The following is a 13,019-nucleotide window of genomic DNA, read 5'->3' as shown; positions in this document are numbered from 1 at the left end:
TATCTATATCTATATATATATATGAAATTTATATGGTTTTCGTTTATAATGTTGACGCTGCATTACATCAACAACTGCAAGAGCTGTTTTTGTTTATCAAGAGTTTACTGATGTGCAGTTTACTGACTACAGCACTATGGTGGTGTTTTCACTTTGGTCCCTTCTGTGTGACCATGGAGTTGGTGTATAAACATTGTGGGTGTGGGGGGGGAACCAATCACATAAACCACTGAAAGGTATGGTATGGTTGTGTATGTCAAAGTGGTGTATGAGTGGATATGAAATGTCACTTAACAATCCGAAAAGGAAACTATTGTAATTTTGTGGGAAATCATGAATTGCTTTGTCCATGCGTGAAGATATGAGGTGTGGATGAGAACAGCTTCTTGATTCTGTAATACAGCTCTTCAAAAAAGGAAGATGGTACTGCTGGACACCATAAAACTAGTAATAAAAGTGTGAACTACAGCTGTTTTGGCCATGTGTGTGCTGTAAGAATTTAATTTACCATACTTTCTTTTGACTTTGAACACTAAAATCTAAACCAGTGGGAATGGGTGGAAGGCTTAAGGTAGGTCCTGAGTTCAGAGAAAGGAGAAGACATCCATCATTATGTGTCTGAGGATTTGAGGACCACAGAAATGAGAGCAAAGGCTGCAGTCTCATGCAAACAAACTTATATATGGCATCCTCCACTGAAGTGCTATGCTGCTAGAGTGATGATCAAGCTGTTATTCAAGTATCAGTGATAGAGACATGTCAAATGAGTCTGCCAAATAATTATTTTTAACTGCTGAGTAATGTACCTGATGGGTTGTATTCAGTGCCTGCTTCCAAATATTTGTTATGGCTTTAATTTCCACATAGCTATAGCATTATATGTGTCTGACTGCAGAAATCAGGCATTGTATCTTCTGCACTGTCTGAACAGCAATGGTCATGGTTCTCCATCTTTCACATTGATAATATAAGAATGCTCTTCTGAAAACCATCTTCTTCGAACTTAAAGAAATACATGTTGGCTCCCCATTCATAATCCCAAACAGGCATTGTTAGTAGTTGTGATGGAACTTAAGCAGACATATCTAAAGAGAGATTTTCAGACTTTGATGACCACTAGACCATCTCAGTAATTGTTGGCAACACCAGCATTTGTTGTTGCAAAGGGTTTGCAGCTTGGTCCTTAATCATTCAAATTACCACTGAGCTATGTAAAGACTGGAACTGGACATCATCACTTACAGACCCAGAGATACCGACTTGTTGGAGTAGCTAGAAAATTTCAGAGTCATATTTACCGGCTATGTGGTCAAAATGACTACTAGGTAGCCTAGATAAAGCAAATGAAAGCTTGTATGGACAATTGTAACCTACTAAATCAGTCAATGTATTAGCTGTCCTGATCAAGGAGAACTATACTCATATCCTCTGAGTGATTTTGTGATTATTCATCTAATCTTCAAGACGGTATTTAAAGGTGGCTAAGTCATGCTACATTTTCTGCAAGAGACAAGGACAAGATATATGTCAGATAATATATCTATTGTGCCAGCAGGTCCTATTTATGTGGTGATGAACACTGAGATTCTTGGTGCAAGCATTCTAGGTACTGCCACTTGTTGAGCTGAAGGTGACTTAAAGGGGCATGATGTTTCATGCCACAAAAGGTTGATGAACAGGAGCTTGCATGAGTGATTTCTTAGTTAAAAATCTTCTGAAACCTTTCAAGCAAGGTGAAGTGTTTGGAGAGGTACATGCTGAGGGGACACTGTTTTGACAATAGCCTTAATGAATGATGACTAGAAAAAAATGACTTATTTGGCTCTAGATGATACTCACTAGAAATTTATTAACAATAATTGCTACATGGAAAACTGCACATTTGTGATTGTGTGTTAGAGTGCTTGTCACATTTTTTAATGTATTAATCTGTTTACTAGGTAAATTAATCGGTTCACACAAACTCTTTTTCAACTACAACCTGGTTAAAGGACATGGGTAAGATATATATATATATATATATATATATATATATATATATATATATATATATATATATAAATATAAATATAAACACACGCATTTATATGGACAGCTTATACTAGCCAGTCATCCAGCACAATTTAAGAGGCAGAAAGAAACCAGAAAACAACCCATAGCATGGCATAAAATCAAGAAAACTGAGACTTCTTCAAGCAGGCCATAGAATCACTGCTGAAGTTGCAAAATCCAGTACTGCTTCCCAAATTTACTTTGGGTTGTGTTGGACATGTACACACTGTAATTCTAAGACTCATTACTGACTTGGAAGCCTACCTCAGAAGCAGGTTTAGTTGTACTGACTGGATGACTGCACTCACTCACTGTGTAACACAGGCTTTTAAGAAATTAATTTGCCAAGTTCTTAAACAGCCAAAACTCAGGCTAGTAGCTCTGTGAATGTGTGCATTGGAAAATAAACTGAACTTGAGGTCTCAGGGATTTCTTGTGTGAATGAGAAGTTGCTTTTACAACAAAGCATTTTTGTACATAAAACATTTCAGATTATCTATATTTAATGAGGTCTCAGAGACAAACATACCTCCATTTCATCCAGTCTTTTGAAACTATAAACATGTTAAGAAAAAAAAAATGTTGATTAAGGAGTGCCCATTATATTCACATTTTTTGTCTTTTTTAATAAGTATTAGCAGATCCAAGACTGTATGTAACACTGACAGGTCACAGTTGGTAATTACCCTAGCAGAGGTATCTGGAAAAAATTTATGGCAGAATCCTGGCAAGAAACCATATTAAGAGATCACTTGTCTGAACTAAACTGGAGTCAGTAAATGATGAAGTATGAAAATTACTCACCTAGTGCATATGACAGTAAACTATAAAGAGAGAGAAAACTCAAAAAAAAATCTCATTTGGGCTTGCTGATACTTCTGATGGGTTCTGTATTATTGATATCTGTCTAGATGTTTTAATCATCTGCTTTATTGACAGCTAACAGCGAACAAAAGTGAATAACGCTTTTGAAACATCTGCAAAGCACTGCAATGAGTAACAAACTGCTCATCTAACAAGGCATTTGAAATTCAAATGCGAAAGACTGCAAAATGAAAAAGAAAAAAAAACACACCATCTAGTATGTAAATTACTAAGTCTACCTTAATGATTCCATAGCCAAAAGCAAACAAGCATTTGTCCAGAATTTACTGCTTGTGCACTTGGCTACCTGCTGTAAAATGCTCTCTTGGTCTATAAGACATGAAGAATAAAAACATTTTTCCTGGAAGCACTGACTATGACTCCCCTAGAGGCTGACACAAGCTGGCTGAAGCAGATTGTAAACTAACAGTCTCATGCAGGAAAGCATCAGTTTTGCTGTCATAATTAGATTGGTCAAGGATCACTGAATGCAAGAGGCAAACCAATAAGTTAGACTGCGACAACACTACCACTCAAATTGAATTTAAAAAATAGATAAAATGTTATTTTTACAGCAGCAATAACTACATAAGAAAATAAACCTGAAAAATATTTGTAAGTAAAATGACAACTGATTTTACTAGGCAGAGAGCAAAATTGTGGAAGACTTTGGCAAAAAGGATAATTAACCTGTAAACCTACATGACAGGAATGAACAGAGAAATGGAACATCTTTTTCTTGTCAGTGCCAACAAAAAAACTACAGAAAGGAAGCCCCAGTGACAAAATTCATTTTACAGATGGAAAACACAGACAATGCTACTCTAAGAGAGTTCTATCTGATGCTGTAGTGTTTTAACTTTTTGCTTTTTTTCTTGCCCCCATTGCTAGCTTATCAAAAGCCCCCTCCTGGCCAACAGGTCCATTTGTTCGCTGTCACTGCTATGGGGGTCAACCAACTGGAGTCATCATATATGCCACCAGGTGGGTGGTTCTGGATGTTCTTAAAACCTGCAACCCTTGGGAACACATGGCTTTCAAGAATGAACAGGGCATGCAAAGGGCTGACCTATCTGGCTGTTCATCATTTCCACAAGGGACACTATGAGCAAGCTGCCCTGTTCTCCCATCCCCAAGCACAGATGGTGGTGTCCTTAGTCTCCACCAGGGAAATCACACCACCCAGTGTGCTCACCATGCATCTGCAACCCAGCCCTCTACCTGGGAAAGACAACAGGCCATGCCCCTTCACTCCTCTCCCTCCCTGCTTGGCTCCATCAGTGCTGCAATCGCTAATCCAACTCCTGTCACTGGGGTGAAAGTTAGAGCTCCATCACTCTCTGCCTTGGCACCGTGTATCTATAGTGTTTTAATTCTATGACCTTCAGGTTGAAGCAGGCTCAAAGAAATACAAGATATAGACATTTACAAAAGTAACACTTCTGAGAGTCAATGTATGTTCTAATCCCAGATAACAACTTACCCTGCTGTCCTTTCACCTTGCTGCCACGCTGAGCTCTAGCATACAGTGCAACTTGCTGAACAATCTCTAGTTGCTCCTCGAGCTGAGGAAAGTGAAAATCTGTACATTCCTGGCATACAGTTGCAAAATCTGGAATTAAGAGTAATATATAAGAATGTGATTGTTATATAATTGTCCCAAATGTATGCATATTATACTTATTTACTGTTATTTATGTATTTGTCCATAAGTGAGCCGGTCCTGAGATTCTTTGTAGCCACAACCAGGGCCACAAGGTACAAAAAATGTAAATGCATAACCACAACAAAAATATTTACTGCAATCAAATTTACAAATTAAAAACAAAAATAAAAGCATAGCAGTTGAATCGCTATAAAATGAATTAGCACAGAGTTTTTATCTAAGGGGTAAAAAAAACAGAACTCACCATTATGCATTATGCTACAAAAACATATAAGGATAATTGCTGGACTTTGAAAAGAGTTATCATTCACATTACAGTTTCTAAAACAGAGACACCTCTAGGTACCAAAATAGGTATACCTTTATTTGTCTCTTGGAAGTTTATTGTTAATTTCATATATCAGTATGTAAATTGATAGAGCTAGATGGAGCAACTGTTAAGAAGACTCTCTCTGCCACATCTCTGTTAAATGTTAGATGGAGTAAAGTCAGTGCAGCTGGCTGAGAACATTGCAAAGCATACAGGAAGGAAGCACCTATCATTCTGCGAGCTAAGCAGAGCAATATTGCACATTTATTAATTAAAACTTAGTGGGTTTAGAAGCAGAGTGGCCCTTCCACAAACAGGTATCCAATTAGCCCTCTGCAAGGATAAGCTGTGATGTTCCCTTACCTGTGAAAGGGAGATGAAACTACAAGTCTTCTGAAGCAGTTGAGTATTTGCTGAATCATGAAAAGTAATAAAAAGGATAGAAGGTACAGTTGTGTAAAATCTTACATTAACTGCAGCTTTCCTTTTCAATGTTGCAGTATTCATAGCATGTGGGTTCTCCTGCCAAGGATAATCTAATGTACGGCCAGTATACCAAAGCCTTTACATCCTCCTAGTGTCATATGTCAGACGTATGCTCCCCACAAAGGTGTACATCATAAAGGTGCCATACATATGCTCCATACTCAGAAATGAAGTGCCCCAGCAGAACTAGTGCCACCCCAGTAGAAAAAAGAACATTCACATCCAAAGAGAAAGAAACAAAAGATACAGTCAAAGACCCACCAGCCAGCAAAGAGTTCCCGAGAGTAGAAAGAAAACAAAGGGTGTAGGAGGGACTGAATACTGCAACAGTGAAAAAAAGGACATCTACTATTATGGTAAGATTTTACGCAACTGTACTATGTCCTTCCACATCATTCATAATGTGGAAGATTACCAAAGCTACTTAAATGGATGGGAAGAAGAAGGCACAGAGGAGTCCTCCACAAACCCATCAGCCCTGGCAAATCATTCCCTGTATCTGGAAATGACATCCAACTTGCAATGTTAAGTAAAAGTGTGGACAGAGGACCAAATGGCAGATTCAAGGATAGAACTAGTATCCAAACTCTTGAAGAAAAGGTTCAGAAGAGGCCACTATCCTCATAGAATGAGCCATAACTGAAGCAAAAAGCTGTTTTTCCATGAAAGGAATAACAAAAAGAAAAAGCCATAGAAATCCAAGAGGAGATGGTTTGCTGTGAGACCACCAAACCCAATGTCCTGGTATGAAAGGAAACAAAAAGCTGCTCAGATACGCGGGCAGTCTTTGTTTTATCCAAATAATATCTGAGCTGTCTATGAAGATTCAAGGTATGAAGAAGCTTTTTACTAGGACAGAATGGAGAAGGAAAGAAGTAAGTAAGCTGAATACGGATAGACTGATTAAGAGACAACTCATTCACCAACTTGGGCATAAATGAAGGTTTAGTATGCAGAGACATCCTGTCCTTAAGACAAAATCAAAAAGGGAGGAAAAGCCATTAGACCCTGAAGTTCAGAAACTTTCTTGGCTGAAGCAAGGGCAACCAACAAAACAGTCTTCGAGGTGCACAGTTCATAGGTTCATAGGTTTATACTAGGCTATCTGCCCTAAGGCATTTATAAGCCTAGCCCAAATTTTTGTGGCTTACGCCACCCCTTATATGAAAAAATACTGTGCCCATTAGTTTGTTGTGCCTCTGTCCAGCAGTGACACAGAGATGATTCTCGGGGTAAACCTATGATCTCCCATCCACAGGTCTAGATTTCTCTTGAACAGAGTCAGCGAGGTGCTCTGCCTCACATGGACCGGGATTTTATTCCACAGCATAGGGAGTCTCTGAGTGATAAATCTATCCCTCCAGCACATCCTATTTATATCCGTGCTAAGGTTTAAGTTGCTTGCTCTAGTGGTTTTGGTGGATTTGGATTTTTTGAGGTGGAGCATGTCCATTAATTCCGGGTTGGACATGGCCTTGTATGTCAGGCACATGTCACCTCTGAGCAGACGGTATGCGACTGAATAGAGCTGGAGTTTCTTCAATCTGGCAGCATATGACAGATTTTGGAGTCCCTTTATCCTTTTGGTGAGGAACTTTTGGGGTCTCTCCAATTGCTGCAGATGTCGGGTGAGATACATCCCGAATGGGGCATTGTACTCGATCATTGGTCTGATAAGTGAAGAGTACAGGGGAACAATGACCTCACTAGATCTGGATGTGAATCCCTTCATGATCAGGTGGGCAATGTAGAAGGTCTTTCTAACCACTTTAGCAACGTAAGTGTCAAAAGAAAGGCCACTGTCAACCTGGGTCCCCAGGTCCCTGATAACCTCTTCTGTGCTTAGTGGATTGCCACCTATATGGTAGCTTGGGGTTACCTTGTTTTTCCCGAAGGGTATGACTATACATTTTTTGGCGTTTAACTTCAGGCCATGGCTCTGGCACCAGCTATCTGTTTCCATGAGTCCCTTCTGAAGGATATCCGTGTCCGATGCACTTTCCACTATGGCGCCCAGTTTGCAGTCGTCTGCAAACTTTGTCAGCCAAAGTCCTCCCATGTTGGCCTGTACTTCTGAGAAGTAGATGCCAAACAATAGGGGGCCAAGGACCGAGCCCTGTGGGACACCACTTGTGACCGGCTTGGAGTCTGACATAGCGCCAGCAACTCAGAAGAGGCAGGCTCAAGAGACGGTTGACCCAGTTTTTCAAGGACAAAAGTAAGGTTCCAAGAGGGAGGAATAGGTTTTCTTGGAGGTCTGATATCAAGGGCAACTTTAAGGAATTGTTTGACCTCAAAACGAGAGGCCAAAGTTGGTTCCACAGCAGACACGCAGATACTGCTTATAAATTAGCTTTAACAGAAGAATATGCTAAGCTAGTGTGGACCAGTTCACACAAGTAACGAAGGACCAAAGGTACCCCCACTGAAAAGGGATCCTGCTGACCCTTGATTCACCAAACAGAAAATGTTTTCCATTTAGCCATACAGGATTTTCTGATCATGGATTTCCAGGCCTCCTGTAGAACCATAAGCACATCCACAGAAAAGTGGTGTCTAAAGGGGGTCAAATTCTTATCACCCAATGTGTCAACTGAAGAGTGGGCAGGTTAAGGTGAATGAGAGACCTCTTGTCTTGTGTGACAAGATCCATCCCTTCAGTTAATTTACAATAATTGCTCCTGGCAAGGTGAAATAAGCTGTCTGGGCCAAAAGGAAGCCATCAGTAAGATTCTTGGGGAATCCTTCCTGCCCTTGTGCAGGACCCTGGCAAAAAGAGGAAGAAGAGGAGAAGCATCTAGGAACATCCATCTCCAAGAAAAGGACATGGCATCCACCTTCCAAGTCAGATAACCTGGGACTCTGGAACAAAAGCCAGGAAGATTCCTGTTTAGAGGGGAGGCAAAAAGATCCACTTGAGGAATACACTACCAATCAAAGTACTATGTTCAGAAACACCTCTCTATGAAGTATTCATTTGTGAAGTTGTGTCCTGGACCTGCTCAGGGAGTCTACTACTAACTTGAGTTCTGAAGGGATGCAGACTGCCTGAAAGTTACCTGATGGCAGATAGCCAAATCCCAGGCCTGAAGGGTTCATCTGCAAAGAAGATAAGAACTTGCACTCCCATTTGCTGATGTATCACATGACTATGGTGTTATCTGTAATGACCTTTAAAGAGTCTGGAGACCAAAGAGAATGGTGAATACTGAAGAGCAAGAATGAGTGACTTTGTTTCTTTTATGTTGATGTGATCTGATCTCTGACGAAGGGGCTATAGATCCTGAGCTCTCAAGATTGTTGGAAGAGGCTCCCTGCCCCCAACCCAGAGCAGAAGCACCTGTGAATATCTCCTGAGTAGGGGTAGGAGTCTGAAAAGGCAGTCCCAGATTGAGGAACATAAGTCGAATCCACTAGTGCAACTTGATTTTGAGACAAGGAAGTAAGAGAACTGGAAGCTCAAGAGGGTGGCAATGCTCGAGCCAAACCATCTTTAGGTACCACTTACAGTTCCTCATGTGAAGCTTGGCAAAGGGGAGTATGGGAAAAGTAGATGCAATTATCCCAATGACTTTGAGAAATTCCCTTGCAGAAATAAGAAAAAGGGAACACAGAGACTGGAAGTAGGTTGTCAGAGAAAGAACCTTGGACAGAGGAAGAAAAGTCAACATTGGAATGGTTTGAAGTCTGCAACTCAGAAAATGTGGTCTTCATAAGGAATCAGACTGGACTTCTTAAGACTGATGAGGAACACCAGACTGTGCAGAAGCATGATGAAGTTTAGATCCTGCAAAAAAATGGATAGGGAGGAAGCCTGAATAAGCAGGTCATACCATGAAACCTGAAAAAGGCAATAACAGGGGACAGACATTTGATGAATACCCTTAGGGCCATAGAAAAGCCAAAGGGCAAAGCTTAGAAGTGAAAATTAGAGGAAAAACTTAGAAACATAAAAGCTTCCTGAATACAGGCTGAAGAGGAATATGAAGGTAAGCATTCTTTGGGTCTAAGGAAACCAGAAAAGCCTGTGGAAGTAAGACAGAAAACATCTGAAAGGAAGGAATTTTTAGAAAGGTATTTAGAAATGAAAGATCTAGGACTAGTCTCCGGGATCCCCCTTTTCTGGGAACCAGAAACGTTCCTCTTTGGGATTCCGGAATGGTTTGAATGGTGCCCTGATCCAGTAAATCCTGAAGAACTCCAGAAAAATGAGGAGTCTGGAGGAGGTTGAGGCCTGAGAAAGGGGAAGGGATTTCCATACCATAAAATAACCATGACAGGTCTATGTTCGTACATTGAAAGAAAATTCCAGTGAATGGCTAATAATCAAATGTTAAACTGCAAAATTTTAATGTACCGGAGAAGCATCAAATGGCCATAGTTGGCCAACAACCAGGAAGTACAGCGATGCATAAGGTAAGGGAAAGAAACCTTTTCTAAATCTGCCCTATTTCCCCCTGTAGTGCGATCTTGGAGTTCATATATATAGTTAAGGGGGGATAGGGGGAGCACAGCGCCCCCACCTTGGTTGGTTACGTTCTCGATGTTGGCCAACTATGGCCATTCAATTAATTATTTTTTGTTGTCAAGCTATTTCAATATGATAAACTTTCACTGTAATTTTTTTTTATGTGTGAACATAGACCTAGCCATGACAGATAATGGACACAATTTACAGATATGTACTCATAATATCTCTACATCTGTGTTGCCTGTTTTTGTCCATAAATAACAAGTCTCAGATCCAATGTCGGATCCTTCCTTGGCCACTCTAATACACTTTACACTCTAAAGCTCAAGCTCCTCCCCTTACCTATAACCCCTCTCTTCTTAGTTACCTCAGATCAAGTTAGCCCTCTATTCAACTAACCACAACATGACACAGTACTGTCAGCCTCTGACAATCTAACAAAAAAAAGAAAGGGTATTACTAAAGAGTAAAAAAAAAGTGTGAAGAAACAGAGGAGAGAGTTCTACAGCCCATATAGCAAGACCATTACGGAATGTCCCTCAGGACATACTAGGAGGCCATTCTCTAACGGAAGATGCTGACCCCATGGCAGAGATGACCAGCAACAAGGGCTTCAGAGGACCCTTCTCTGAGAGCCCCTTTTTGCATCCCCCAAGAGATTCCCCCTCTCCTGTGAGGGGATCTATCTCCATAGCAGTCCTGAGAAGAACCTTCTGTCTTTCTGAACCACATTTTCAGCCACCTCTCTGGTTTTGGGAGAAGGTCAGAAAAATGGATTCCAATGGCAAAGTCTGCCAATTTTGTTCACTCCTAGAGAGAAAGTCGTGTTTACCTTGGGGCCAAACAAGGTGGATCCTTCAGAGGGGGCACTGCTGAATGAAGAATTGAAGGATTCCACAGATCACAAAGGTACATCCAGGCATGCCTCTTAATGTTTATTCCTGAACTCACCAATCTAGATGCTCCCTCCGAGGCATGAGATATCAATTTCATGGAAACACTAAACAGAGACTGGAGGGTGCCCAGTTGCAAAAAAAAAATGATAATTACCCTGAGAGGGTACTGGAAAATAGTTTGATCAATTTCCTCTGAATTCTTGTCATATGTGCCAGAAAATTCACAGTCCTGAGGGTGAAGGTTGCTAACATGTAGATACGCTTCCTAAATCTGCCCAATGCCCTAGATTCCCTAATAGGGAGATGGACAGTAGACTTCTGTCCTGCAAGTTCTATCTTGGTGACTGCTGCAACCACCATAGCATCTATCTTGGTGACTGCTGCAACCACCATAGCACCCACAGAGCGACCCTTGCCTCCAGTAAGCCCTATCTTTAGGTGCCACAAGATCCTTGTCAGGACAATTGGGGATGGGCTCTGTGACATCTGGATCCTTCCAAGCCCAGCTGCAGATAAGGACTACCATCTCCTCTGCCAGGGGGACTACCCATGTCATAGATGAGCTGGTTCTGAAAGCCTCAAGGAACATTGACTCCTCTTATGAAAGGGGGATAAGAAGATCAACCACCTTTCTGTCTCAAAATTTAAAGTATTTCATCCAGTGAGATGTCCTCAAGGGAAGATCTGGGGGACCCTTCCTCATCAGCGACATTAGTGTGTTCAGTTAAAGACTCTTGGGTAAAGTCTAGGCATATCCTCTTACATGTCCACTTCCTCTCTTCAGTGGGAGGTTCCAGAGAGGACTAAGAAGTGCCAAGAGTCCTGATTGAGGACAGTCTAGAGACTTGATGGGACAGGATGAAAAGACCCAGCTTCCACAGAAGACAGTTAAATATGGGGTGGACCCACTGGGATCAAGGATATATTTTCCCTAGAAGTGGAGAAGGCTCTCTCCACTACTTTGAAAGCTGAAGCCATGGGGGAGCCGAGCCTCGACCTCACTGGATGAGTGATGCCTGTGTAGGCTGAAACTAGATTCCTCGTAGCTCCAGCCTTGAAGCAGAAAGCAGAACCAAGCTGTCTAGTACTGAATCTTTGAGAGGGAGAGATGGTTCCAAGAACATCAAAGTTGATCCTGGTCTACTGGATAAGACAGCTACTCTATGATCTTGAGATCCATCCAGATTCAGCAAGGTTGGACCCATCTGAATCAGACAGACTATTGTAGTGAAAGAAGGCAGAGTCTTCTGATCCCACACAGACATACTTGGATGTCTTGGATTCAATATTTCCAAGACCACTGGACGGATCAGAGTAGAAGTCAAAGGTTGGAGCTTTGTATTAGAGAGGCTTATTTTTCTAACGGGAAACAGAGCCAGAATAAAAACCAACTGGATCTGTGTTCCGAGAAATTCTCTCATCATCCTATCCATATCCGCTTCTGTTAAGCTCCTAATTGACCTGAGGGAAGACAATGTGAAAGGTGGATGGGATACTCTTCGAAGCATGTCCTGAATGAAGGGACAGTGCAACCTCGAAGTTACTGGCTCTGGAGAAAAATCTAGTAGAAACCTGAAATGAAACAGACTTGGATCAAGCAGGATCTGAACGAGAGGACAAATCCAATGTTTTAGTTTTTGTCAGTGTCAGAGCCATGGAGGTTGATGTATCATACATCTCCGAAACCTTCTCAGGTGGTGCTGAGCCCAAAGATGTTGAAGTAGGAGAGTGGTTAGAGGAGTGTTTCTTTGAATCCTTATTTTTGTCTTGTGCCTCTCCTGAGGATCCTTGGAGAAGGATGGGGCTCCAGAGAAATAGATGAAGCTGAAGAAGGAAGTCCTTTTAATATCAGTTTATTTTTTCTCTCAACCAGGACCTGGTGGTTAAAACTGGCACAAATTTCACATTCCAAATTACCGTGACCTGGACCAAGGCAGTAAACACATTCCAAACAACTGTCAGAATTCAAAATTTTGTGCCAGCAAGCAGTGCACTTTTTATAATCTGTAGGTTTATCTGACATCATAAGAAAAGAGGTGCCCAGAGAAGGAAAAGCTAAACAAAGAAAATACCAGGAATGGTAATTAACAATGTCCAAATGTAAAAGAGGGAAATGTAATATCAACAATGGTAGTAAGAAATACTACCAAGGTAACAAAAGAGCCCATAAGGGCTAAAGGCATAACAGAAAACACTATATAAATACATCCTAAAAAACTATCTACATCTACTTATAAAAAACACCTTTTTATTTATTTTATAGAGAAGGATGAA

The 13,019-nt window shown here is 41.0% G+C and overlaps 1 protein-coding gene across 3 annotated transcripts in view; it reads right to left on the bottom strand.

Moving 5' to 3' along the window:
* Nucleotides 1-13,019, bottom strand: part of CCHR11.PART0H12orf4 (chromosome chr11.part0 C12orf4 homolog) — a 919,017-nt gene that overhangs the window by 536,238 nt on the left and 369,760 nt on the right. For all 3 annotated transcript variants that reach the window (XM_044087562.1, XM_044087561.1, XM_044087563.1), the window contains one exon: nt 4,400-4,528. In XM_044087562.1, the coding sequence (XP_043943497.1) occupies nt 4,400-4,528 (129 nt within the window). The remainder of the gene's footprint in view (nt 1-4,399; nt 4,529-13,019) is intronic.

This window comes from Protopterus annectens, chromosome 11.part0 (assembly GCF_019279795.1).
Source record: "Protopterus annectens isolate FY-2018-M chromosome 11.part0, PAN1.0, whole genome shotgun sequence".
NCBI classification, from domain to species: Eukaryota; Metazoa; Chordata; order Ceratodontiformes; family Protopteridae; genus Protopterus; species Protopterus annectens.
Note: the sequence above shows the minus strand (reverse complement) of the source record. Positions and strands in the feature narration are given on the sequence as shown.